Source organism: Hippoglossus stenolepis, chromosome 23, assembly GCF_022539355.2.
Source record: "Hippoglossus stenolepis isolate QCI-W04-F060 chromosome 23, HSTE1.2, whole genome shotgun sequence".
NCBI lineage: Eukaryota > Metazoa > Chordata > Actinopteri > Pleuronectiformes > Pleuronectidae > Hippoglossus > Hippoglossus stenolepis.
The window spans coordinates 10,435,488-10,463,459 of record NC_061505.1 but is presented as its reverse complement, the minus strand read 5'-3'; the positions used below and the strand labels follow the sequence as shown (position 1 = coordinate 10,463,459).

The 27,972-nt window shown below is 41.8% G+C and overlaps 3 protein-coding genes, 1 long non-coding RNA gene and 3 other non-coding genes across 8 annotated transcripts; all 7 read left to right on the top strand.

The window, feature by feature from the left end:
* Positions 1-524: 524 nt before the first annotated feature.
* Positions 525-11,958, top strand: naa40 (N-alpha-acetyltransferase 40, NatD catalytic subunit). The gene is made up of 8 exons (XM_035148941.2): positions 525-901; positions 3,637-3,732; positions 6,122-6,174; positions 6,355-6,450; positions 6,933-7,091; positions 7,169-7,252; positions 7,367-7,444; positions 7,824-11,958. Exons 1-8 carry the CDS (start codon positions 896-898, stop codon positions 7,969-7,971), a joined length of 720 nt encoding a protein of 239 aa, XP_035004832.1. The 5' UTR covers positions 525-895; the 3' UTR covers positions 7,972-11,958.
* Positions 11,959-12,469: 511 nt separating this feature from the next.
* b3gat3 (beta-1,3-glucuronyltransferase 3 (glucuronosyltransferase I)) lies at positions 12,470-17,279 on the top strand. The gene is made up of 8 exons (XM_035149424.1): positions 12,470-12,651; positions 13,017-13,119; positions 13,632-13,812; positions 13,909-14,092; positions 14,185-14,346; positions 14,443-14,529; positions 15,198-15,401; positions 15,703-17,279. The coding sequence occupies exons 2-8, from the start codon at positions 13,026-13,028 to the stop codon at positions 15,799-15,801; spliced, it is 1,011 nt and encodes a 336-aa protein (XP_035005315.1). The 5' UTR covers positions 12,470-12,651; positions 13,017-13,025; the 3' UTR covers positions 15,802-17,279.
* Positions 17,280-19,872: 2,593 nt separating this feature from the next.
* sb:cb1058 (uncharacterized protein LOC394209 homolog) lies at positions 19,873-24,274 on the top strand. Its single transcript, XM_035148495.1, has 3 exons — positions 19,873-20,018; positions 20,834-21,639; positions 22,820-24,274. The coding sequence occupies exons 2-3, from the start codon at positions 20,935-20,937 to the stop codon at positions 22,964-22,966; spliced, it is 852 nt and encodes a 283-aa protein (XP_035004386.1). The 5' UTR covers positions 19,873-20,018; positions 20,834-20,934; the 3' UTR covers positions 22,967-24,274.
* An 844-nt stretch (positions 24,275-25,118) lies between these two features.
* On the top strand, positions 25,119-27,849 carry LOC118102437. 2 transcript variants are annotated; one of them, XR_007032394.1, is made up of 8 exons: positions 25,119-25,212; positions 25,798-25,831; positions 26,072-26,115; positions 26,517-26,559; positions 26,753-26,798; positions 27,198-27,279; positions 27,554-27,601; positions 27,809-27,849. It is a non-coding gene; the product is annotated as an uncharacterized LOC118102437 (long non-coding RNA). The 2 variants fall into 2 exon arrangements; XR_007032395.1 differs by having other exon boundaries at positions 25,196-25,252.
* Positions 26,174-26,247, top strand: LOC118103082. The gene has a single exon (XR_004694809.1). It is a non-coding gene; the product is annotated as a small nucleolar RNA SNORD26 (small nucleolar RNA).
* Positions 27,326-27,389, top strand: LOC118103080. The gene has a single exon (XR_004694807.1). It is a non-coding gene; the product is annotated as a small nucleolar RNA SNORD29 (small nucleolar RNA).
* On the top strand, positions 27,662-27,731 carry LOC118103083. The gene has a single exon (XR_004694810.1). It is a non-coding gene; the product is annotated as a small nucleolar RNA SNORD30 (small nucleolar RNA).
* Positions 27,850-27,972: the final 123 nt, after the last annotated feature.

Here is a 27,972-nt window from a genome sequence, read left to right as displayed (position 1 = left end):
AAGAGTTTCATATTTACAAGTTTCCAGACAGAGGTAGACAAAATGCAGGCAGTAGGACACAGAGTCACACTTCAACTTGAGGATGAGTTGACATGTTTGACTGTGTGTCTCAGCTCGGCTGTATGCATGACTAGAAGCCATGGTATGCCTGCAGGGGCCTAAAGTGTGACTTTCACACAGTATTCCTTTACATTTTTTAGGTTGCTTTTCCAAAGGGAAAGAAGGTGCATTGACATCTGTAATGGTGGAGATTCACCAGTTAATTAGAGTTTGTTTGTAAGAGCTGGAGTCAAGGGTGAAAAGGGTCAGCAATGGAATTGGCCTACTAAAAAATGTATTGTTGCTGTTACTGACTGTATTTAAAACAAGAGTAACTCTAAATGGAGCTGCAGCGATTCCACGTGACAAGAAGCGACACAAATCCTCAAATGAATCTCACTGTATGTGACTTTCCTCATAGTTTGAGAGCAGCGCTACTGCTGTCACGGCCTTGAATGCGCCCGTGGGGGGTGTCGGTGGGTTGTGAGAAGTCTGAGCTGAGGGGCGGCACGTGAAGGCGGCGCGGCGGAGGAGAGAAAAGGGCACAGGAGCAAACCGTGTGTTCAGCCGCTCGCTGTTTGGCGCCAACCGCGCGTACAGAGAAATAAAACAGTCAAAAATCCTCATTTTTATTCCTCCCGGCAGATTCGTCCTCGGCCCCTGCCGCTGCCTCAGCCGCCGCTCGGCGCGTTAGCCTGCTAGCATCGGCCGCGCACACCACCTCCCGTTGTCATATTAATGTGACTGTGGCCCCCTCGTCTCTGTGGCCACGATACTAATAACTCAGCAGCGGCGGAGCGCGGGGACAATAGAGGCGTGTTTCTCCTGGGGGAGCCGAGCAGACACAGCGCCAAAAATGGGGGTGAGTTGCTTCTGTTTCTGCTCACACGTACAATGAAATGGGTTTCTAGTGAGTGGGAGGCTGGTGGATGTGTGGTGGTGCGACGGCGAGGGAGAGGAAGAAATGAAGAAAGAAAGGGGGAGGAAGGGGAAAGGAGAGGAAGAGAGACCGTGGTGGATGGATGTAGCTGTAGCTCAAGGTGTCGGCTAGCCGTGGAGCTACCTCCACACAGACCCCAGCAGCAGTGGCTAGCCTCGGCTAACACACACTCTTTACATGGCTGTTTCTCAGCATTGACCTTTCCGCTGGGCACAGTTAACTTCCCACCGGTGTGTGTTGTGACATTGTTAGCATGCTAGCTGTGTTAGCCACTCCGGAATGCCACATTCACGACGAGTGCCTTGCTAGCTACCGATGCTAACCACTCAACTCTACGTGTGTGTACATCGTTTTTACTAACCGTGCCGTGCTGGCCCGCCTGGTTATCACACACACACAGGCTGGTTGTGGGGGTTAATATTGTACTCAGCACTAACCCGGGCCTTAACTAGGGGGTTAGTTCCCACAAGTTTAGCTCGTCCCTGTAAGCAGACGTGACTTCATCCGCCACTTTCACTCCTCTTAAACCAATCCACGTGTTTGCACAGTCTGCAGCCTCCCTGTGCTTGGTACTGACTTAATGCTCTGAGCTACAGTTGGCAATTCAACTGCATTCCTTCCCACAACTGTTGCCTCCTCTGTGCAGGTCTGGATCTAATGGAGCAATTCAGCTAATTTTCTAACTTGCCTGCACCCCCCCCCCCTTTCTTTTGCCATTGTTTGTCCATGATGCAGCCATTTAGGAGTGTAAACATGTCCCTGTGAACTTGATTAACATGTTGTGAATAGATGGACCCTTCGAGGCACAGTAATGGAATTTAGTTGAAATTACTTTCCCATTATCTAGAAAGCTTGTCTGATCATGTGGTAACATCTTCAAATGGCCCTTTTTTTGTATGAACAACAGTCCAGAACACACATATGGTTTATGTATAATGTAAAACAGAACTGCGTCAAATTGTCACATTTGAGAGAGTGGAAACAGTTAATGTTCAGTGTGTTTTCTTGATAAAAGACTTAGTTGATCATCTAAGAAGTTAATTTTTTAATGACTTGGTGCTAAGGCCCCCAGATCCTGACCCAGATCTTGTCTTGTGATCAAATTAGCTTGTTGTTTATGGCTGGAATAGTAGTCACACAAATTGAATAAATGGCATTTCCATAGCTAAGTATCTCCTTTGCTATTTTAGTATCATTTCATCAAAGTGTATTCATTTTAATGTTGGAGGGGGTGGCTTTAATTTCATCAAGTAAGTTGGTCCTACTCCTGTAAACATCCTGACGTGCAACATGATTATTTGTACGCTGTATTATGTCATCAGGGAGGTTTATTTCACCAGCGGAAAAGCTTTTAAACTAGAATTGCACTCAGTAGAGCGCATACCTCTGCCAAGTCCCAACAGTCCCCTTAAATTCAATCAAGCTGCACCAAAATGCACACACTCATATATATTAGTCCCCTCAACATGCCTATTGTTTTCATCAAGATCCATGGATTATTTTCCTGATTCCTGGGAAATGGTGAAAGTGTCAAAAAAACACTATGAGAAAATTCTAGATCTAGATCCACACCTTAATTTAATGGGTCCTATTCCTTCCACCAAGTTTCGTGGTTATCGTTCAGGGAGTTTTTGTTCAATCTTGCTTACAAACAAGCAGAACAGGCAGAGGTGGAAACATAAGGTGTTTGGCGGAGGTGTGTTGAAGTGTTCCTGCCAAGTCACCTCTGTTGTGATTCACTGTTCACCTTCTCTATAAACCACAGCAGTCAATAGTTAAAGATGGCTAATAATCATTTGTGTTGGTTTACTATAGAATCACATTTGCAGCAGCTGTTGGTGTGTGTTCTCGCTGTTGCAAAGAATTGATGCAGCCAGAGTAATTTGTATGAATTATAGCTGCACCATTGCTGACACCAGCAGTGGACATGAAGCCAGGATCCGGCTAAATTAGAGTATCAGTATCACAGACATTTTCCAATACTATAATCCCACACTGACAGCAATGTGCACCATCAGCGATACAGTATAAACACAAGACTATTTCACACAGCATTGAGCAACACAGCAAGTGTTGGTCATAAAAGCTACTGATGTGAATATGAATATTCTTGTTTTTACCTCTCTTGTTATCTTGCTGTTTTTATAGACTGTAAGTTCATGTTTTTAATAGTAATAAGATTTTCTTTTTCATTGTTTAGTGATGCGTGCTGTTCTGCATGGCTGACCTTCATTTGCTTGTCTTGCTTTGATACATCTGGTTGTACTAGTTCTGTGGTTTAGAGGTCTGTTGTGTTCTTGGGTCATTAAGTCTGTTTGTCATGTTGATGCAGGTTCTACAATGAGGTCTGCACACACAGAAAAAGCATTTTAACTGTTTCCATTTACCGCTCTACTAATAATAAAAGACAAAGCTGCGGAATCCAGATGGAACTTATATGGTTTCTTTGGTTCATATATTTGTTTCTTAAGAAGGGGATCAGCACTTTTGAGCAGCTGCATCAGGGTTAAGTTATGATATATAAGCCTTAAAGATCATTCAGTGATTTACTCTGTCTGTGAGAGGTGGCCTGATGATGCTTTAATGAGAAGTACTGCACGTGCATTTCCATCTTGACATATCCCTACATTCAACGCTTCCTTATTTCCTGCTTTCAGAGGAAGTCCAACAGAGCAAAGGAGAAGAAGGCCCGGCGTCAGGAGGAGAGGGCGGCTATGGATGCTGTCTGTGCTAAGGTGGAAGCTGCCAATAAGGTAAATTTGGTTGCAGAGTGGCAGCTGTTATCATGCAGGATGACTTTTTTGGGTGTGTGAGAATAAGAGGTTAGGGTGTGAACTGCTTTCTTACTGCAAAAAAAGAGAGAAATATTCTGGTTTTGCTGTCCTGCCAGTTGATAATGACGTTGCATCATCTAGGAAATAAAAGTACTCTTTGTATTTGTAAATGCTTCACATAAAGGCAGCCACCACATGGTCCTCTAACACATGCCCTCTCAGAATGTATAACCTCCACTGTGCCCTCCCTGCCCTAATTACTCCAATAATTGATATGCTCTTGACATGAAAAGCAGAACACAGTGCCATATGTTTCTCAATGCATAATTGATGGCCAATATTAAATCCTGCCCATCTAACAGAACACACAGCAGACAGACAGCTCCTGCAGCTCGGAGGTGGGCTGGAGCATTAGTAAGCTGTGCTGAGGCCTGGAGGAGAACAAAGCTCTCACACTCTCCTCGAGCTGAGCCGCAGCCACTTCCTCAACAGGCTCTTAACAGAACAGGCCGGCCCGGGCTCACTGCGCGTTTTCTGTGTCACTTTGTCCCAAAATGGGCCACTTACTGTTTTGTGCTGTGCTTGCTCTCCGGCTCCTCTCCCCCTGCCGATGTGCCAGCAGAGAAGGAATGCATGAAATTCTCCCCAAGTAAAATTCATTTTTGTTTATGCTGTTGCCAACAGTAACACACTTGGATCTGGGCTGTTGTTAGAAATGAACAAATAGTGCAGTCATTGCTTACAAAAGCCGGGGAAATCCTGATCCTGGTAGGTTCTACTTAGTCTTTAAATGGAACAGAGGTGTGGATGGATCAATCATCAGGAACGGGGGGGCTCAGAGAAACACCAAATTTAAGCTTCTGTTTAAAGAAGTTGAAAGGATTTGTATCTAAAAGTCAAAAGCAGGAATGTCACTTTCTTTTTTTTTCAACGTGATGCCAAGCCTGAACCAATATTTATATTTGTTAGATATCTGTTCCTGCTTCTCCACATGGTGCTACCTGCTGACATGATTTCCTCGAAGGTGTCAGGATCCAGGACCAAACAAAATTACAGAACGCTTAACCTGAAGCCCCAGGGCACTCAAAGTGTGATATCTGGACAACAATACTGTCTTGCATATTGTTTTAAAATATGGTCTTCTATCAAATTGCAATAAAAAACTGCCAGAATCGACGATTTAAGGTTTTGTTTTAGATTAGTTTTATGTAATGTGTAACAGTGAGGCAGATTATTTTGTTAGATGTTTCAACTGTACTTTGATTGTGTGTGATTTTGCACATGTGTAATTAAGAGCCATTCAATATTAGAAAAATATCCAAATGAACATTGTAACTGAAAAACGTAAATATCATCCAGCATTTTTCTATGGTAAAAAGGTAATTAAATTAAAAGGGTATTGAAAACCAAAACATTTAATTTCAGTAGGTGGGCAGTTACCTCGAGCATGAGCAACTTTAGAGTAACCTGCAGAATACCACTGGAAAATATGTGGCTGTTTGAGTGTTTGGGCGTCTGGGCCTCTGGGCCTCAGTGTCTCATGATATAAGAAAAGTGGTATTCTTAATTTGAGATCATTTATACTGTCTGGGCCAAGGAAAACCTGACTTTGTGGATGCTTGTTATGACTAACTAAAGGCGCTGTAACACAAATAGCTCTGTTATTTCTCTGCCTGTATGAGCCAGAGTTGGAGAATTTAGGATCCACACAGTTCCAGTCGCTTTCAATGTCATTTTTTGTGAATTTCTGCTTTCGCAAGGAAAGTGTTATTTGAGAATATGAATAATGATAAAAGTAATGAATGATTAATTGCCTCACAGCAAGAACATTGCTGGTTTGTTTTCATACATATTCACACATGACCAAAGCAGCAGGAGATTCCCCAGTGAGATGCTTTCAATACAACACAGAAATCTACACAGCAACAGCCAGCTCTTCTTTTTCATGTAAAGATATTTGTATTCTTTATGTTTGGCATCTGTCCGGAGAGTGTCCGGAAATTATACAGAGTTCTGTGCAGGTCTGAAAGTAGCTTATGTTAGCCCTGCGATGCGCTTTCGACCCGTCCTGGATGTACCCCGCCTCTCGTTCAATGTCAGCTCGGATTGGCTCCTTTTAAATGATAGGTGGTGTTCATGATGGATGGATGGTTTATGAATACAATTTCAGAAAACTGTGCAAAAAGCCCTTTAAGATATCTTCCTCAGTCCAGATCAGAACTCAAAAGATGTTTAATTTTTACAAGTTACTCCTTATGGTATCATTCATTTGAGCTTAATATATCTAAACTAAATCTTAGAAGTGGAACAACTGTTTGAAGTTTGTTATGAAAGCCTCTAAAGCTAATTTTGCTTCTTTTTCTCACAGCTGGATGATCCACTGGCTGCCTTCCCAGCTTTCAAAAAATACGACAGAAACGGGTATGCATTGCTTTGTATGCCTACAAAGGACTCATTTAGAATTTCATGAAATACATACTTGTTTCGTTTGCCACATGGAGGGGACAGTTGGTCTGCTGGTGGTATTTCTGTCTCCCTCCCACTCTGCACACATTTGTCACACATTCTCAATGCTGATGACCCTGTTGTCCTCCTGTCCAGGCTGAACCTGCAGATAGAGTGTAAGCGGGTGTCCACCCTCAATCCCCTGTCTGTGGAGTGGGCCTTCGAACTCACCAGAGCCAACATGCAGACACTGTAAGAAGCCTTTTTCTGCCTTGTTGTAGTTCAGGAACAAAATCGTTTCCAGAGATGAATGGACAGACTCTCATAGATATGCATTGTAGATTAGAGCTGGGAAGAAGTGCAGACAAGCCAGAAATCCAAAGTGTGCAGCAGAATTGTGAAGTGACATCAAACAGGGACAGAGTGAGATGTGGATCTGTTTTTTAATATGAGTAGGAATTTGATCATACACAATGAGGAGCCCGAGGAAAGGAGAGTAGAAGCAATGCAGACCGATTTGAGATGAGGCAGAGAAATTACTACAGTTTATCTCCTCGCTGTGCCAGAAGGGTTAGGGTTAATTTAACAAATGGCACACAGTACGTTTCAACTTCAATTTCTTCCATTTTGAAAAAGGCTCCTTTCTGAGGTGATGATGCAGAGAAATGCGAGGGTAAAATTAGCGCACGCAGGTCACGTTTGGGTCAACACTTTTACTTTCTGCTGCGCCGTAGGTACGAGCAGAGCGAGTGGGGGTGGAAGGAGAGGGAAAAGAGGGATGAGATGAACGACGAGAGGGCGTGGTACCTGCTGGCCCGTGACGGCGACTCCGCCCCTGTGGCCTTCTCTCACTTCCGATTCGATGTGGAGTGCGGGGAGGAGGTTTTATATTGGTAAGCTCCCATTCCACAAGTTTCTAGATTTCAGGACAAGTCTATCAGCACTTAACCCTTTTGTCTCGATTCTCCAGCTATGAGGTGCAGTTAGAGAGCAGAGTGCGGAGGAAAGGACTCGGCAAGTTCCTCATCCAGATACTACAGCTCATCGCTAACAGGTAAAAAAACCACAGCTACCTTAATGGCAGTGAGAAAATTTGTGATTTGTGAAAACATAAGGTAAATGTATTTGTTTTCTGTTTCTTTTCTGCTCTCGCGTTGTCTCTGTCCAGTACACAGATGAAGAAAGTGATGTTGACAGTTTTCAAACACAACCACGGGGCTTACCAGTTCTTCAGAGATGCTTTACAGTAAGTATACTGGCTCCACAAGGATATTTACCTCTGTCTGTTTTAGTCTGCATTTGTTTGTTAGTTAGCAGGATTAGGCGAAAACGACTAAACTGATTTCCATTCAATTTTGTACAGGGGTGGGCTATTGCATATTAAGGGGGCTGATACTTTTTTATATAATGATGATGGTTCATATTTCTTATCGTGTACTGAAAACTGCCTGAACTGTTTCACCCTTAGTCAGAAGTAGTAGTAGTTTGTTTGTAGTAAGTGTTGATGGCTGTGTTCATGTATACATGATGCTCTTATGTTGAAACATCACTCTTCCCCTTTCACGTAACCTCTTCAGCCTCCTTCGTCCTTCTTAACTAAACCCCTCTCATCTCACCTGTTTTAGGTTTGAGATCGACGAAACTTCGCCGAGCATGTCCGGTTGCTGTGGCGACGACTGCTCTTACGAGATCCTGAGCCGGCGGACCAAACACGGCGAGGCATCGGCGGGACACACCCACGGGGGGGGCCACTGCGGTGGCTGCTGCCACTGATTCGACTCCAGTTACACCTTTTCTGATTGGTTTAAAAAGCCAGCAACTTTCATGGCTGTGTGTGAAAGCTTGAGCTGCCTGCTATTCTGCAAACATTGAGTTTGAACGGTCATCTCTACGGCCGTTTAAAATGAACAGATGGTGGAATACCTGGCTACAGATGTTGATGTCGCATTGAGATTCACGTGTCTCTTTGTTTCCCGCTACAAAGGCAGAATGCAGTGTGAGCTTTCACACATAGCTCCTGTTTGTCGTTTCCTACTTCTTGGTTCAATGTCCAAGTCATCTTTTCTCATTCCCTTCTCCCACTTAATGATTATCAGTAGTTCCCAGTCAAGAAAAAGGCCTTTTGCTGACATTATTTTACCAGCCACACTCAACCTCATGCCATCTTTCTCTCATCTCCTAAGCCGTTTTCAGACATGACCTGCATATAAAATCCAGAGAATTGGCTACAAAGTTTACCCGCAGTTTTCCTTTCACACATGTACAACACAGCGGGATGTTCTCTGCACAGACGCGTTCACAACAGCAACAAATCCTCCACGTTATTCAGGCGAGAGTAAGAGCAGCCGGGTGCAGCAGACAGGCAGGAAGTGACGTATTAACTCTGCTGCGGAGATCACATGGTTTTCACACACCAATGTCGACTATTATCATCACAAACTCTCCAGACATATTTGTCAAGTTTCTTCAACGTATATGACACCACGTTTTCACCGTGATATATAGGTTTTCTTTGTCTATTTCATTTTTGCGTTTGTCGCTTGTTACAAGCGTCATCAACCCGCTCACGGTGAATCCAGCAGGAGATCCCCTGCTGTGTTCTTACATCCTCTTTTAACGGACAGTATACTAGGAGGCCAGGCAGATAAAGTCCACAGAAAGTGCAGAGCGTCTCACTCGGTCTTTTGCGTTCACATTTTCACCTCCTCTGGACAACATACGGAGGAACTGCAGGGTTCAGTGCATGTCTGAAAGCAGCTCAAATGTACTATACTGTATCAAATCCTTCTGCAGTGCTGCTTTATCCAAAGTGGTACATTTAAGTAAGTTGATCATGCTTCAACTTGAGTGACCATGAATACTCAGCAGGTTAAAATCGGACTTTTTAAAATTTCCTTGGGATCTCATACAAAGGCTCGGAACTTGTTTCCCACAGGATTATTTTGAATGTACTCGAGTTAATATCCCCTAATTGACCCCTTGAAAACCGTCTCAGAAGCCTCTGTTATATTCTAACCTGAATTATATGCTAATGTGGTTTCTTAAATTTTATTTTAGCTAAAGCACATTTGCCCACAATGCTACTATTACATGGTTACACTACCTAAATTGCATGAGCCAGCTTCTCTCTTTGGGTGATAACTAAATGTATAGACGTCTCCCTAGCTTTTATTTTTTTATAACTTATGAGACAAGATGTTCAAGATTGCCTTTTTTTTTGTCACGACTTCTTTCTCCCAATGACTTGAGTAAAAAAAAAAACATTCATTTTTCATCATTTGTTGCGGTAAATTTGCATCCAACCCACAAAGTAAATAATGCTTTAACCTCTCATATTTTATAATCAGAGGACATGAGTTGAAACGTTTACTTTTTCCCCTCCATCTTTTCCTGGGAGATTCACTTCCTGTTGCCACATTTTCCCATACTTCAGTTCTGTTAAAAACAATACCATCCTCCTCTACTTTCTCCTCTTCATTGTGCCTCTCTGTTCTCCCTCCCATGTCCTAAAGGTGCTAATGGATGATGGCAGACGTGTTAAGGTTGCTCTCATCTTGAGTCACCTTTTGTACAGTTGCATTTCTCCTATTTGCCTCTTAGTTTGCTTTGTTTCCAAGAGGTACTAATGATAAACAAGTTGATGCTACTTTTAGCTGTATTTAAAAAAACAAAAAAAAAGGAAAAAAAACTACTAAAACCATCTTCCATCCCTTATATATTTTGTTAGCATGAGCGAATCATATTGCTTTAACATGGATGAGAATCGCTAGATGTCACCACTTCATTAAATGGAAGGGGATGAATGCTGTTTTCCTTGGAGGAAGGAGCACAGATGGATGAGTGGACGGGGGATAGAAGTAATCGCAGAGCACTGAAACCGTTCTTATGGTCATTATTCTTCTCTTTACCTCAGTCGTGACGCGTTTTCCCAGCCCACTGTCATTAGCTTGCATGACAAGATTTACAAAAGTTAAACAAAACTGATAGTTAACATGGATTACACCACAGTGATGCTGCCTCTGAAGGTCAGCTTCACTGTTTAAACCTGCACCTAAAGTCCTCATGTGGTTCTGTAGCATTACTTCAATGTTTCATACAAATCTGTGCATGTTAGACGTATGTGAAAGGGCTGATTGTGTGAAATTGAAAGGTAATGCTTGGGTTTGAGCATCTACGCGTTGAGTGGAGTTTTACTGTACAGCTGCCAAGATGCGTGTAGGAGTTCCACTGAGGATTTTAGATTCACTAGTCAACCTAGAAAGGCTGCTGTAACCACTTCCACCTTGTCGATTCCATATCTGTTTACAGAACCTTCAGGGTATTTTTGGACAGTTTCAAGCGCCTGTCAGCTGGGTTGAAGGCCCCGATTTTAAAAAGAAATCCATCAATTCCAGGACTGTAGTCGGTTTGTGAGGACTTTGTGTGTGGGCTGGAAGAGTGAAAAGATGCTTCTTTACACTACTGTGGATGCGAATATTCATCTGTCTGATGTGGCTGAGAGAGCCTTAACTAGGTACGGTTTGAAATGTTTTTAAAACTGGTCCAATCATTGACCCCTCGAGATTTCATACAGATTATTGCCTGGTTAGTATGTTGAAAACGAAACTAAAATAATACGTTGCGCGTCAACAAAAATGTTATTAAGAACAAAAACCCTTGTGAATGATCGAGTCTGGAACCTGAGGTGAACGTTTTTTGCTTGTTTCCAAACCTGATGGAGACAATAAAATATTCATATAAAAAATATTCTGCACCTGTAGACAACATGTTGGTGTTTCCTGCTTGTTTGAACTCTGATCATGAGCAAGAAAAAACAATCAAACAATATATTGCTTGTTTTTGTTTTAGACTGCCTTCTGATAAGTACAGTAATTAATTTTTTTTGTACCGCATAGGTTACAGTAAAAAAAAAAAAGATGTTGTACATAGTGGTAGTTTATAACCGACTGACAGTCTCTCTCAGGTTAATCAAATGTAATCAAACCTCATCTGTTTTACTTAAACAGCCATGTTGTCAGTTTGGTGTTTGCTCGATTGAATTGGCCGCAGCTCGGACCCAGAGTCAATTTATTTGTGTCATACCATATTTAAATGAATTTCCGATTTGTAAAACTGTATCAAACTTTACTAAGAAAAGAATAACTTCTTTTCAGGAGTTGATTATAGTTCTTGCGTAACGTGATGCAGTAAAAGAAAAAGTTGTTCACCTTGGAGATGTGAAATGGCTTAAAGGAAATATGACACAAAGTTTGAACTGAACCTGGATCCGTGCTCAGTGGTTTCATTCAGTCCAGATAAGTGGGCTGTGTTAAAAACAAAAAAAAAAGATGGCTCGCTTGAACCAGAAATACATTTGTGAAAATATCCTAACTTGATAAATGAGCCTAAACTTTGCGAGTTTATTTCAAAGTCACTGAGAAGTTTTATTTTGGAAAATGGTTACATACCCTCACAAAATTAGAGATCTATCTACTGGTCTTTTCTCTGTGTGTGTGTGTATGTGTGTATATATATATATATATATATATATATATATATACATATATATAAGCTGTTGTGAATCCATATTCATTTTCATTTCTTGGCCTTTTACAAGTAAAACACTTTTTTAAACATGTTTAAAAATACAAAAAACCTTCCATGATTGAGAGTGAGTGTTTAAAAAGTCTTGTCCATAATGAAAGGGAAAAGTAAGTCATTCTGCCTTGTCAGTGTTTTATTTGTATGTTACAAATAAAGGAAAGTTGTTTGACTTTTCAAGAGATGCCCTTTTGATTTTCTTTACTTGTCATGAATGAGTTTACATTTTAAACATGAGTGTATATACAGAAGCAATGAAGAGACGTGGAATTTATATATTAATGTAAATTAAGGCATTGTACACATTTCAAGACAAACAATTTTACTCACTAAAATGATTAAGAGATAAATTACAATTTTAACTTTTTATTTTGCTAGCAGGGGGCTCATTACCTGACCTTTTGTGCAGTTAACGTGGATAATCTATTAGTGGCTGCCAGTTCTGTGGGGGACTCTTAACTGTGTAGCACCGAAATGGAAAGTACATATAATACATATAAATACAAAATCAGAAATTGGGATTTTATATTTATTTATAAATGATGTTAACAATTAGACTTGGTAAAAATGATGTGATATATTACAATTCCAACATGGAATCTCATATTTATTTTATTAATGGGAATCATTTGCTGACAGTTGTGCAGGATTTATGTGGAACTATAAGGGATTGCCTACGATTCCGAGGGGACGCTTTACAGCGTTGCACCGAAACCGGAAGATGTTGGTACATTTCTGTGTCCTAGCTAAACGGAATGAATGGACGCTGTGATGCACTGAGGTGCTTTTGCTTCCATCTGTCCAACATGACATGAACTTCTCAGCTCATGATTCCAGCCGCTCGTTCTCCTCCTCCACGAATTCCCGCCGCTGGTGAGCTCATGAAAATCACAGTCGAGTTATTTCCTGTGAAAACTTGTTTGTTAGGCTAACATAGCTTAGCTTGCACAGGTTTATCCCCAGTTTTAAAGCGTTGTCATGTCAGCTGACCTCGCACGAAAACCTTTAAATGTTTAGCTTTAACGTTTTACACTCGGCGTGACAGGAAATGTAATGTTGAGTAGGGAGATTAGCCTTCTTAGCTAGTTAGCAAAGTGTTGAGTGCTGGATGAGAAACAGAATTTCACATCATTGCAAGTCCAAAGGCTAAAAACAAAACCTGATGATGAAACCTAATCAAATAATCCTTAGAGAGCAACACAATGTGATTCGTGATGTTTTACATGTCCTCCTTTCAGCTGGTCACCATGGCAACAAGGATGAAGCTGAAGCTGAAGACGGTGTTCGTGCTCTACTTCATGGTCTCCCTCCTGGGCCTCGTCTATGCACTGATGCAGCTGGGTGAGTGGTCGGCACGTAGACCCCACTCAGACCTGGTATTAGTCTGTTATTCTAAGTGGTCAGCGTTAAGTACAAGTCCTAACACACCCAATAGGATCCGAGATCACGCCTACTCAGCTGAGGTCCTGTTACCTGCTACAGTGTCACAATGACTCACTCGTATTTCAGCACTTCTCAGTGCTTATACGTTGATTCATTGATCACCATGATTGATACTATTTTCAAATGGGTAAAATCTTTCTTCATTGTAGATCTGTGGATTCTTCCATTTCCATCAGCCCCTCCCGACTCAGCTACCTTTTCCTCCCTTTTGCTCAGGCCGACACTAACGCGCACACACAAACACACACAACGGACACAAGTTCAGGTCAGAAATAAACAGACACAGTTACCATTTACTCTTGGATTCACAATACCCACAGCAAAATACTCTCCCATTCTACAAGTCAAAATCAAGAATATTCTAAATTCCCTCTGCAGTCGTCCGTTTTCACCCCCCTGATCTTTTGCAGGTCAACGCTGCGACTGCACAGAGCATGACCTGCCCAAAGACCGTACCATATCTCGGCTGCGGGGGGAGCTGCACCGTCTTCAGGAGCAGATGAGGAAGTCTGAGGCGACCAAACAGCCCAACAAACCGGAAGTCAAGCCCTCTCTGCCAACCATCTTTGTCATCACCCCAACATACGCAAGGTAGCCCTCCTTTCCCCCATCTCCTCCCCCCTCTTGCTACTATACATCCCCCTTCACACACAAACACACCCTTCTTCTAATCTTCTGTCCGTCCAGGCTGGTGCAGAAAGCTGAGCTTACTCGTTTGTCCCAGACGTTCCTCCACGTTCCTCAAATCCACTGGATTGTGGTAGAAGACTCTCCTCATAAGACACCGCTGGTGACAGACCTCCTGGTGAAGAGCGGCCTGTCCTTCACACACTTGCACATGCCCACTGCCAAGGACCGCAAACTCCAGGAGGTGGGTCCAGTCAGGTGATTTGTAGAGTCTAAAATCCCCTCAATCTGTCACATTACTTTATTGTCTTCTTTGTTTTTGAATCTGCTCCTCAGGGTGATCCCAGCTGGCTGAAGCCCCGTGGAGTCGAGCAGAGGAATGAGGGTCTACGGTGGCTCAGAGAGGACAGAAGGGCTCAGCCAGGTGGAGAAAACCAGCAGGGAGTGGTTTACTTCGCGGATGACGACAACACATACAGCCTGCAGATATTTGAAGAGGTGGATGTTGCAAATGTGTTTGTGATACCTACAAAGTTTTTATAGCTGTGACACCATGCATGTGTTTTTAAACAATCTCCTCTTGTCTTGTCTCAGATGAGGAGTACCCAGCGAGTATCTGTCTGGCCTGTGGGGCTGGTCGGAGGGATGAAATATGAGAGGCCAGTGATTGAAGGAGGAAAAGTGAGTGCTTTCCTTGCTCTAGTTTGTCAATGGTGGAACAGAAGGAACTGCCCTAGGATTGAAAAGCCAGTATTTTCTATATTTCTTTTTGCCTAATTACCTAAAAAATGTACTTTGTTTGATACCTGAATGAATTTAGGTTCCTCAATATAAAATCATGAGAAATTCTGAAAATATAAAGATTATCCTTGCATTCTGCATTGTGATGTATTACAAGCAGATAGCAGAACTCTAGGTTCCCTCTTATTTTTTTTACAGAGCATTACTGTGCATCTCAGTCTTCCTCAGCCGATAAAGTTCATTGTTGTCATGGCGATAACTTCCCTCATAACTTCCCTCATGTGACCCAACTGTGGAACTTCATTCATGATAATAGAGTAAATTCATCTGCAGTGGAAGACTGTGAATTACAACTGAAAGCTCCTGAAAATGATAATTTTGATAATGAAAAAAATCCCAAACTACATGCGGCTGTGACTGTTGCTTTAAATTTTTTCCTAACTCATATAAATTATATATTATAAATACACCACTTACACAAATTAGTACACATTCAAGCTGATATTTGTGGGTCTCATAGTATCAGCAATTCTCTTCTTTAATGGGGACTTTTAATGTCTTATCGACAATCCAGTTCTTATTTGTGTTTTGGGGTTAATTCTACTCAGGTGATTCGCTTCCACACCGGCTGGCGTCCTAGTCGCCCCTTCCCCATGGACATGGCCGGATTCGCTGTGTCCCTCAAACTGGTCCTGGCCAATCCAGAGGCTTGTTTCGATGGAGAGGCACCAATGGGCTTCCTTGAAAGCAGCTTTCTTCAGGGATTGGTTACCATGGATGAACTGGAGCCCAAAGCGGACAACTGCTCGAAGGTATGAGGGACCAAATTCTGAAACTTTGGCTACAGCCACACTACTACGTGTGATATCTGATCTTCATCTCTTAGTTAAATTCGGCATATTGCAACTGGTCATGTTATAGGCGTTTTCAGGTGTGTTAGTATTTCACATGTTAGTTTTCAGACGAAAACGTAGCAGTATGGATGTAACCTAGCAAAGATTTGTGTCAGGGAAATGTGCAATGACTTTCAATTTGCAGTCTTTACAAAATGTAGTATTTGATACCCACTCATTGTGTGTGTTTGTTATTTGTGTGTGTGCGTGCACTTTGTAGGTGCTGGTGTGGCACACGCGGACAGAGAAACCGAAGATGAAGAGAGAGGATGCTCTGCAGGCTCAGGGACTGGGTTCAGACCCTGCTGTGGAGGTCTGAGGAACACACACACAGAAACGCACAGAAACACGTACAGACACACACGCACCCACACATTGTTATTTCATTCTGCTGTTCAATGCTGCATATGCAACCCTGCCTTGTAAATACTGTAAAACTGAAAAATATCTGTTAGAGGCGATATTTAAATTAATCTGGTTATGACTGTTTGTGTGTTTGTTTGTTCTGTCGCGTAGTCAATGTGCGTGTGTGTGTATATATTGAATGAGTGTGTGTTATTGTAACTGTATGTTAGTGTATATATATATATATATATATATCAGGGTTTTCTTTTGTTTTAGTTAGTGAGAAATCTTTCTTTAGCAGTACAGGGAACGAGTTCATACATTTGCCTGATGGGGGCGCCAGTTTTTACATCTTTGCAAAGCCTTGCAGTTGCACCACTGGTACATTTCGAGGAACGGTCCGTCTTATTAAAGTTTTTTAAGATTTGTCGGTATATAACTCATTCCTGGCAGCAGTTTGATATTTTTTACATCCGAGTAACATCATGTCTGGTTCCATTCGTGTCTACGTTCCCTCTGCTGATTGCATCTGTCCTCAGCTTTTATCAGTTCAAACATCTTGACTGATTCTCTCACTGAGACGCAGTTGACGTGGAGCATTTCTTCATGCATGGCCTCTATTGTTGTGTAATAAGTATCCGTAAGTCTGCATTCAGCCTTTAGAGCTGGGTTTTAAGTCACATGACAAAAAAAATGACATCACCATCAGATGCATGATCATATTATTTCTACATATTATTGTGGGGCAAAGGTACTAAGGTGCTTCTTTATTTATTTATTTTTTTCAACGTAAACAAGATTCATGACACGAACAGTCACACAAAAACAAAACAGGAAAGAAATCCTAGTGACTAGATGCTGCCTTGCCTTTATTATGCCCTCATACTCCTGTGTTACAAACACAACTTTGCGACACTAATCCGCAACACAAACATAACAAACACAGAGATGCAATGGCCCCACACCCACAATCATAACACAACAGCTTCTTCTCACAAGTATTTATATGTGAATGCTTCTCGTGATGCTGTTTAGTAATAGTTTGTGGAATCCATCCAGAACAGCACCACTGACACACATGTAAGTCCTTTATGCAATAACACAATTCAAAACATGGTGTCCATGTTACATTTGCACTTGAATTTCCCTTAAATAGGAATATTACTTTACGCTTGCAGTATTTTGAAAAGAAAAAGCTTTTATGTATATATCAAACTACTCTGTGCGCTTGATTATCTTTCACGACATCCTCCGATATCAAACATCGTTTCTCCTCACCTACTGTTGTAGTATACTCTAAAAACAGCTAGTGTCTGCTTCTGTATAATTAGTGCCTGTAAGTCAGTTCTCCACTGGTGTATAATGTATTTATTACTGTAATATTCTCTACTGCGTATAATGTGATCATGTCTGTACGTGCTCTGCAAAATAAACCTAGTTGATTCAAACGTATATTTGTCTTTGCCTCTTTTCAAACTTTAGTGGTTCTGGCCTTTTTCTCTTAACTGTCAGCAGGTGAAACAGAAGGAAACAAAGTAATGCAGCAACTACAAAGACTCTATGATTAGTTTAGTGTCCTCTGACATAGGTGATTGCAGTTTTGTGCACACTCACGTGCACAAAACTGCAATCACCTATGCTCCAGACTCTGGGTTTATATTTCATATTGTGGTATGTGATCAGGCAGTTTTTCTAAATATTTTCTGAATCTTCATAGAAAAAATTCAGGAAGCTTGATTGAATTTCAGGGGCCTGTTGGGCTCATGTGTTAAAATGTTGTATATCTTTAGTTTTTGTCTGTTTGTGAGCTCAGGGACAGTCTGTATCCTGTTTGCTCAGTGTTTTTCACGTAGCATCTTATGAATACCATTGTAGTTTTAGTTTGAAATAATAATATAAAGCAGTAGACTTTCAGACAAATTAAAACAGATCTAGTCTTTCTGTGCTGCTGCAGATGAAATGTCAAATTTGTACAAATGCTCAGATATTTTTGTTCCTTTCCTGTATTCATGACCTATTTTCTTTAGTCACATTTTGGATTCTGAGGCCCTTCTTGTTTAATGAATGCTGACACGGCTAAGAAGCCCGTCATCTGTCTCAACTGGCTCCTCAGTTTCCCTGATCTGAAACCCAGCCAGCAGCACACCTGTTCTCTGTCTGAGTGTGTCAGCTCGTACACTTCAGCAGCCTGAGGCACAGATGGGACGTAACGGTGTCACGCTCGACTAGTCCGGCTTATTTCTCTCTGTCTGATCCTCTGCAGTTTCACCACATCGACACAAACAACCCGGAGAGCATGACATGTCCCTGCTCGACGGTGACCATGGCAACCTGCTCCCAGCATCCACCGCCGTCGGCAGCTTTTCCCACACAGGTGGGGGATTCTCCGACCTCAACACAGCTGAGCTTTTTTACAGGCCTGTGTGATTGGCAGCTGATACGCCCTCTCTGCAGGGAAGTGGCCCGCTCGTTGACCATATAGGGAGCGTTAGGGAGGCGAGAGTCTGCCTCATCACAAAACACACACTCACACAGGCCTCGCAAGATGAACGTATACCTGGGGGTGACTAAGAGCTGAAGTCAGAGAGCCAGACGCCAGAGTTTGATCCACGATGATTCACTCGGAGACGTACAAGTGCATTTATATACACACACACACACACCTGTGGACTAGACTTAAATAGTTACTGCTTCAGTTCCCGTCTGTAACTTAAACTTTTATCATCACCTACACTGTCATACTTTCATCCAAAAAAAACACATCACACTCCATTCATGTGTATGTTTGTGTCCAAATGTTGGTGTGTCTTCACAGTTGCACAGTATGTATGTGTGTGCATGTACAAGGTGTGTGCACAAGCTGACTTAAGTATAACTGGCATGGAAATTATGCACACACACACACACACACTCAGATTAGTGTGACTATTCCTATTTGGACTTTTCATTGACTTACATTCATTGTGGACAGCCTAACCAGAATCTTATCCCTAACCGTAACCATAACTAAATCATACCTTACCCCTAACCATAACACAATTTAAATCTTACACCTAATCTTACACCTAACCGTAAATAAATGAAATGTTCCCTCATTAGAACAAGTCTTTGGTCCCAATGAAGTCTACTGGTCCTGACAAGGTCAGTGTTTATGCTGGATAAGGGCCAGATGAGATTACATAAATGATTACACACACACACACACACACACACACACACACTGCACCCGTACCTACCCAAACACAGTGTTTAACATCCAAACATTGTGATAACATTCAGTAACCGCACTTGGTCATTTTATCGACACACCCACACACATTCTTTTCATTAGCATATACCTGTTTATCAGTAAAGCGTTGTGTTTTAGACACATTAATAGAAAGCAGTTGATCCTATTTTACTAATAGCCATTTTGAACCTGAGATATATACTGTACATACTAACTATTATGTAATTATTAATGTTAACTACATTTTTGTGTGTGTATTACATGTGTTACATCTTGATTGTATAAAAAGTGCTATTTCAAGAAAGTCTGATGACATTTCCTAATTGGGATAAAAACACTTGTAAATATTAAAGCTCATTAAGGAGACGACGTTAGGAACACTGAATGTAAAACATCTATGTGTGTGTTGGAGGCAAAGTCAGGTCTGTACGCTGCAGGTTGAGGACGTTCATGGTTAATGACTGATGGCTGCTGATATCAGAGTAGGATGTTTGCTCAGTGGTATGGGTGGTATGAAGTTAAACCTTTTGAGCAGTTGTTGAGAACCCCTGTGTGTGTGTGTGTGTGCGTGTGTGCGTGCGTGCGTGCGTGCGTGCAAGGGTGTGTAGGCCGGAGTACATTTATCCCTTCATCTCTTATTGGTGTTATAGGTTTCATAACTTTAAGTAATTGTATGCTTAAGGATGCGTGGTTAAGCAGAAAGAGTCGGAAGACAAAAAGAGAGAGAAAGACAAAAGGTCCTCGTTAGTGAGAGTTTTCAATGTGTGTGTGTGTGCGTGTGCGTGTGTTCCTTCGCTCTGGTGACGACAGGAGTGCAGGTTCGGGCAGGGTCGACTCGTGACGCTGTGTGTTAGGGGAGTATCCTGAGCTCCCAGCTCTCAGTCACCCACACAGGAGCTATAGTGCTCACCAGTGCTCACACACACACACTCACAGTGGGGAAGACAACAGCAAGATATCAGGTAAGACGTGTTTCTCTTTATCTGAGAAATCTTCATTTTGCTCACTGCTTGTGTAGACGACATGTGTCTAGAAGTAATTTTATTGGGGAAAATGAAGAAGTATTCACTTTACAGCTGCCTTGATTATTCTTAGAATAATGAACAGGTTGTTTGATTATTTCTTCTCTTTCTCTGTCTTTTTTTTTACTGATTTTCCTGATAAATCATCTGGTTTCCTGCTGGTCTCTCTTTCTTCATTCCTTCTTTCTTTTGTTATTGACCCCACCGACTTTTGCATTTTGACCCCTCCTCATTCTTGTAGAACTGAGTGGATTCTGTTTGTCTCCATCTCAGAAAACAAACAAGTCGACATGGTCTTTGTTGATTTTGGCTGCAGTTCAGGGTTCGACTGGTTAAATCAGATTCAAAGTCTGAGTTTGTGTTTGTGCACATGTGTGTGTTTATCTTCACTTGTACACTTTGTTCTCATCTTTAAAATGTAGTTATCATCACAACGCAACGCAACGTTGACCCTGACCTTTGGGCACACACACACACACACGCACACATAACAATAGTAGAACTACAGGTGCAAATCAGCCGTGATCACAGCAGATCATCAACAAAATCAGATCCACATAAAACATGCCGACCTATACTCATGACATTTCTCATTTCATGCATCTATCACCTTCCCTGTACTTTGTTTCACATGAAATTCTCTCATAGCTGCTATTAAATGATTAAGATTGTGAGTGTGAAAGACGGAGGCCCAAAGAGCGAGGTTTAAAGCCAGGTTATGTAATGGTATTAAACTAATCTCTGTTCTTTTTCAGAGGTAACCCAAAAAAAAAAGAGGGGAAAAGAAGTGTGTGAGAGGTAAGAGTGCAACAGAGGACACAAGAGGCGAAAGAGAAACAAGACCGAAAGAGAAAAGATGACAATCGGCAAGAACTCCAGGAAAAGCTCAACCAGGAGCTCCATTCGCGCCCCGAAGTTTCTTGACAAATCCGGCGGCTTCTACGGTCGCCTTGATGAGCCTGAGACCACTGTAGAAGGGGAGGAGGTGAGGGGAAGTGAAGCAGAGGAGAGGGGGAATGGGGTGGAAGACAGCAGCAGAGAAGGGAAATCCATGAGTACCCCGGCCCCAAGTGTGGTGCACAACTCTGGGGCAGATGAGAGGGAAGAGGCTGAAGCATTTGACTTCGATGAAGGCATGGTGGAGGACGATGGTGAGACTCTACTGCACAGGAAACCCAGCCGCCTCAGCAGCAGGTGGAGGAGAAGCTCCAGGAGGAAGCAGAAGGAAGGGAGAACCGACGAGGACGTGGCCCAAGACGAGAGGCCCGGCCTGGCCACGGAGAGCCCGGCTGACCCCCACGTCCTGGAGGGCACCAGGGTGATGATTGAGGTGGAGATGGAGAAGCTGAAGAAGACGGAGGAAGAAAATGAGAATGCAGGAAGAGGGAAGGAGCCCACAATCGTCCACTTCCCGGCACGGGATGACGAGGACGACCAGGTCCTCATCAGAGACAAGAAGAGGGGGAGAGAGGAGGAGGGAGATGAAGAGAGGAGGATGAAGAAAGAGCAAGAAGAGGGGATGAAGGTGGTGAAGAGGACCACGATGAGGAATTATCGAAAGGTGAGAGAGAACAGAGAAAAAGGGACTCTTGTATTGCTTCTATTTGTTTTCCCTCCCATTAACTTCTGCTTTATCTACATTTACATAAATTCCATGTTAAGCCTCCCCCATCTGGTTAAACTTTAATCCCCTGAACGTTACATAAGTCCTCAAAGGTTGTGGAACAGAGGGTAAAGTTCTCTCCTCCACACTCTGCATAATGGGCTATTAATCACCAGGGAAACCATCATATCACCTTAATAACAGACTGCCACTGGGGTCAAAGTACAGCAGCCACTAGTGCATGTCACCAACATATTAAGTAACTTCCCCCAACAGGAGTTTTCCTTTACGTCATGTTTATTGACATGAAAAGCAAATGAAGCAGGAGCAGAGGTTTCATTAATTTACACGTGTAAAGCAGTATAAAGTGGTGTACATGTGCACTCTGTACCTTCACCTGACTCACGCTCCTAAAGATTTTCCGCTCCCGTGGAAGCACAAGCACAGAGGTGACATTCCTGTGCCTCCCGTGTCACGTCTTTTGATCAGTGGAACGAAGTACGGCGGCGGCGGCCCGCCTACTAAACCCACACCACCAAAACATTCCACTGCTCTTAACCAATCAGCTCCACCCTCGGGCCTCAGAGCCTGACCTCCAGCGAGTTTCTCCTCTGAACAGAAGTTTCTGTGTATGAGGGCGAGTGTGATAAGGATATAATGACAACCAAGCATCCTCTTCATTAAGTGTTGGTTGAGTATCATTGAGGGGAACAAAAATCCACCAACATTGAGGAAGCTGGATTAATGACCTGTACCTCAGCCAGCCACCAGGGGGGCAATATAGATGCTTTGGCTTCACTTTGGGGAGCTGTCATTTCGTCCATCTTTACATACAGTCTGTGGATACCTCCTAACTTTTAGCACCATCAGTAAGATTTAACAAAGGTTTACGCCAAATACCTGCAGAACTGTTGCCCTCCTCCTCCTCAGTTTTACTTTGTGTCACTGCTGAAATCAACACAACTTAGCATTGCAGACTCGTTTGTTTCCCTCACATTCGCCGAGTAGTCGTACAAAACACCACATGCTCAAGAGATTATTTGCTCACACTTTTCATTCTCACACAGCGATCCTTTCTAGGTCAACCTTATTGCTTTATTCCTGACCTTGTTAACCTTCACCCTCCTCTTCCCATCAGGCCTTGGACCGGGCTTTTCGCCGTGGCTGGGAGGCTTTCATCACCAACCTGTACAGCGTCACACTCACACCTGTGACGTCATCCTCGCCACCTTCGCCTTCATTAAAGAAAAGGCAGCACAACTCCGTGTTGGCTGAATTCCAGTAGTTCTGGAGCCTGACATGGACGATTAACAATTTCTATCATGATTACACTGAATATGTGATGGACAACCTTGTTTTTTATGACTGTGCCATCAGACGGGACTTTAATAGCCACAAGATGTGTTTGAGTCCTGCATTAGGCCTCAGAAATATTTAATTATTTATGGTAGTTACTGAGTCTTAATTACTCAACATAAAGTTAACTGCCTTTTCATCGGATGGGGGTAATTACTTTGCACACAAACTGCGTATGTACGGTTTTACTGTAGGAGCTGAAGGAGCCAGATGGTTGATTTTACATTGAAGTCTGTGGGACTGGTTTGAATTTTAAAGTCTTTATGTGACTGAGTTCAGCTGTGTCTGGTTCCCTTGTTCTACGTTGCTGATTTCTGATTTTGCTCCGAATGTCTTAACGTCTTTGATCCAGTCCACTACTAAGAACTTGGAGTACAAATAATCTCTGCTTCCTTTGTTTTAGCACTATGAAACTAGAGAAATGTTGATGTGTAAGCAAAGGGAATGGAAACGTTCTAGAGTAGCGGTGACTGATCAGTGGACTTAAGTTCACATTTCTAATCAGCTCCATTTATTGCTGTCAGGCAGCTAATCAATCATCAGAAAGGAGAACAAACATACAAATGCTGCCAGCCAGCACCAATTTGTTTGTGAATATTTGTGTGGAAATTGAAGCTTTTCATCAACTCTAACCCATTTTAACACAGGTTTTCCTCCATTTATATATATATATGTGTGTTAGAAATTCACAAGCAATGTCAGGTTGACAGTGTTTGACTTCCTCGTGAGGTAAAGTTTATCCCAGTGTGTGTTCTGGTGAGGGTTATTTAACCTGATGGAACAAGACAGAAGAGTGTTTGCATGGGTGTGTTTGAGGGAGAAAGAGAAAGATAACTTAGCCGGGGTATGAGCCTTTACTGAACACAGCAACAGCATCCACTGCCTTTTGATTGTTTGTTTGAAGCTGTGCACCATGTTTTTCTCTTTTAAAAAAGTGCCCTGATTTGAAAACCACCCCAACCTACATGTCAAACAGTATTTAAGAAGATTTAATGACTGACCCTTAATGTAAAAACAATCATGTTTACAATAGACCTGCTTTAATTTCCTGCTAACTACTATGTATTTGTTTTTTTAATATTGCCTCAAGTGTACTTAGTCTTCCCTGAAAAATAAACAGAAAAGGTCACAGGAGATAATTTATCATATTTTAATGACTGTTCTAAAAAAATGTGTTAATTTTTATATAATATATTTTATTTTGTATCCTAATCAAATAAAGACTGAATTTATTCTACTGGTTGTATTTTCATTTTAATAGTAAACGTGACACGATAAACTGAGCAGCCTGCGTTTGATGTCACAGCTACGATTCTATGGATGAATCATAATGAATGAGGCTTCACACGCACACACATCTTCACGCCATCATAACGCAACACCATGGCAACAGTTGCCATGGAACTATGAACAGCATCAAAAGTCACACGAAGATGTGACTTGAATCCACTGAACTCACAGCAGACTCTCAGAAAGTGAATGCCCAGAAATCCACTGTCAAAATTCACGTGTTTGTAAAATAAATAAATATGGGTTGTTGAATAGGTGATAAAGAAGAAGCAATAAAGACAGATAATTAAATAAGATAAATACACTAACAATAATACTATACAATAACAGAATGCGTGTGGATGTGCTGCTGTATTTCTACACAATTTTTGGCTTGTTTCTTTCAAAAATACTGAGCATTCACTTGTGTAGCAGCAAAATAAAGTAAAAGTGGTGTTTTTCATGCAAATATCATCCAAGATAATATTTTCCACAAAATGAGCCGTTGTTTAACCTGAGATAATTTTATGGTGTATAAATGTAGCAGGATATAAAACCTTTTAGTGCTGCTATAAATATATTAGTATTACACTAAGGCTGCCATCTTGTGGATGTGAATAAGATTACTTTTTCTAAACGGAAATGACGCAGCACAGGGTTTTTTTACGCTTTCGGCAAACTGTATCTTTACTACGATTTTTCTTTTTGTTCTGAAAACAGTGAGTTTAAAACACACAAAAGAGTTTTCTTTTTGTTTTGTTGAATTTAACCTAAGTTTCTTGGAGCTGGGGGAATAATCCGCCTGGGTTTGTCTCCGGTTAACCGGATGGGAGGAGTCCGTCCGGCCGGAGATAAAAGGAAGACGGACCGGTTCCATCTTTCACTTCCTTCTCTCCTCTGGTCGAGGTAAGACTTCGCTCTCTTCCCTGCTCCGCCTCATTCTATTGTAAGATTTAACTTGTTAGATAGAACCTGTACTTTTGATGATGTGTTCTGTAATCAATACAGAACTTGTAGCTACTGTTTATGACCTATTTAAAAGCTGCTTTTTTGGTGTGTTAGTTAGCAACTCAACGTGCTAGCTTGACTTGAGTTAGGTGCAGCATCTCAATCCTTTACCATCCATCCCTTAAACATCTTGCATCGTGTGAAAAACTTTATTTGCACAAACTGCAACATGTTTTCTACATGCATTATGTGACATTTGTTGTTCGATAATATAATGCGATTATTGTGTAATGGCCGCTGCACGTGTGGCCTGATAGTTGGCAGTGTCTCTCAATGATGATACTTTTCACAGACCTGAACTGATTGACTGTGATTGTACTTTTATATTTCTGATGTGAGACGCCTCTGTTCTTTTTTTTAAAAACACGTTGCCAACTCGCGTGGGCCTGAACACGTTGCACGCCGCGGTCACGTGTTGGCCGCCCACAGAAGATGTGCCCACACCCACGTTAACGTCTCTTTTTTTCATTTTGTCTTTTCCAGATGGAGAAAGAACCAGGAAGTGTTTGCTGCACAGGTGATTACTATCTTTTAGTTCAAATTGGATTGTTCATGTCTGGCTGCTAATAAAGTTAACTGAATGTCGTGGCGTATCATTGGAGCCTCATGCTACAGTGATGACTTATTTGAACTCTCTCACTGAATCTGTTTGAGGAAACTCATCTTAAAATACTGAGGAGCATGAAGCTGCTGTGTTGAACTGTGCACGTTTAAGCCATTATCCCATGAAATGCTCATTGTTTTCTCCAATCATCAGGTGGCAGGAGACTGTGGCAAGACTCCATGCGGGACCCATCCAGGGTAAATTCAGTCCCCTTGACTTGAACCACTTAGTACTGTTGTTCAGGAGCCCTGTGTGCTGCTGTGATGATACCAGAACTCTCTCTTACTGAATCAGCCTTGAAGAAACCCCTTTACCAGATTCTGAGCAGCACATGGGCTCCACCATGCAGCTGTGGCTATTGTTTGGTCAAAATGGATCTCAATGAGACCTGTAGAGAACTTGTAAAAAAAAAAACCATGTGCTCAAAGAGACCATGAGGTGTTAGCTTTGTCCCCCTGAGGAGGCAAATTATTAAAGTATTTAGGCAACCACATTGTTTTCTGACAGAGGTGCACGTTTCTTATAAGGTTTTGCTAAATATTAAAATTAAATTGCAGATGTAGTTCCATTTATGTCTAACCCTGATTTTTCTTTGCAGGTGGGCCGGCTAAGTCTTCGTAGCAGCTGGAAAGCCCATTGGGGTGAGAATTTATTTACTATTTAATTACAAGTGATCAGAGCTGTTGTGTTTTAAACATGATGATTATAACTAAAGACAAGCATATGCCTGATTAAAGTGATGCCATCTTATAATCTGATTACCCTGAGTTTATTTAGAACGATGTTGAATTCCTAAGCATGCAGTGTACTGACCGGTGTTTTCTGGATCAACAGGTGTGTGATCTAACTGAGGAAGGATGCTCCTTCAGCGCCTCATCATGTGAGTCCTTTACTTTTCTTTAGTGAAAAGCCTTTCCCATGAAACTTAAAATTTAGAACTCAAATCACATTTACTCCCAAGTGTCCCAGTAATGCAATTATTCCTAATTTTAACCCATGTTCCCTACAGTGTTTGAGAGGGATGGATCAATTTCACCACACATTAATGTGAATGTCAAAGTTAGTCACCTGAAACTACTAATTATAGTTCCATGAGGTGTCACCATAGCTGTTGGTTTTGTACTTGATCATACACAAACTCAATCAATGGAAAGGCATCTCTGAATGTTTGAAAGGATGACAACATTAAGTCAAACACGTGGACGACTAATGTCTCATGGCAATTTTATCACCAAAGCCCCTATTAAACCTTTAAATCTAATGTTGTACTTTTTCACAGTTGACCTCTACTTAGAGCAACGTTCTCTTGCAGAAAAACCTTGGATTGGAAACGTGGAGAGGAGTCGCAATGAAGTCTTTCGGTGTGTATTTTTCTGTCCCCTGCCCCTTACTATGAAGATGATGCAGTTCCAATGATGATGAACTTAGCTCACTTTGAACCAATGTGAAACGACACGAACAACTGAGAAACTGCATCTTCTTAAAACTTTTCTGTCGTGACTTCGTTGCTTTGAATTCTGCAACATGATTTGACTAATGGATATAAACAGTCTACATGCCGTCTGTAACTTTAAATCAAAGCAATGTGATTTTTCCTTTAGACTCTTGTAATTGAACGTTGTCTTGCATCAACAGATGATTCGTTGACGCTTCAGCATCAAGATTGGTGTGTTCCCATTGACGGTAAGATGTTAGGTCATCACTATAGAATCTATACATAATGGACTTGGTCCCAGACCGATTGAAAATGATGAGATACATTTGGAATCTCGTTCGTCTGAACTGCTGTTGAGAAATGGAATATCTGACACTTATGAAGGTCAATGTTTTGCAGCATAAAACATCACAAATCTGTTCCTCGACCTTAGACATGTTGTCTGTCTGTTACAGGTTCTGATGAAGAAAGTTCCCTCATTGAGCCAGGTGAGTGTCCTCTGAAAAGTGTGAAAAGGCAGGTTCACTTTTGTGTGTCAGTCAAATACTAAGGTGGCTATTAAACACTCAGACCTTAAATGGATACAACAGAAGAGGAATGACAACAGACATGATTGTAA

What these genes read in the sequence shown, in the direction of transcription:
- naa40 (XM_035148941.2), top strand. An exon ending in GGGGAGGAGGTTTTATATTG is followed by an intron (nt 7,092 to 7,168) that starts GTAAGCTCCCAT and finishes TCGATTCTCCAG; the next exon opens with CTATGAGGTGCAGTTAGAGA. An exon ending in TTCTTCAGAGATGCTTTACA is followed by an intron (nt 7,445 to 7,823) that starts GTAAGTATACTG and finishes CACCTGTTTTAG; the next exon opens with GTTTGAGATCGACGAAACTT.
- sb:cb1058 (XM_035148495.1), top strand. Translation starts at nt 20,935, where the DNA reads ATGACAATCGGCAAGAACTCCAGGAAAAGCTCAACCAGGAGCTCCATT. An exon ending in CGATGAGGAATTATCGAAAG is followed by an intron (nt 21,640 to 22,819) that starts GTGAGAGAGAAC and finishes TCTTCCCATCAG; the next exon opens with GCCTTGGACCGGGCTTTTCG.
- b3gat3 (XM_035149424.1), top strand. Translation starts at nt 13,026, where the DNA reads ATGGCAACAAGGATGAAGCTGAAGCTGAAGACGGTGTTCGTGCTCTAC. An exon ending in GCCTGCAGATATTTGAAGAG is followed by an intron (nt 14,347 to 14,442) that starts GTGGATGTTGCA and finishes GTCTTGTCTCAG; the next exon opens with ATGAGGAGTACCCAGCGAGT. An exon ending in AAGCGGACAACTGCTCGAAG is followed by an intron (nt 15,402 to 15,702) that starts GTATGAGGGACC and finishes TGCACTTTGTAG; the next exon opens with GTGCTGGTGTGGCACACGCG.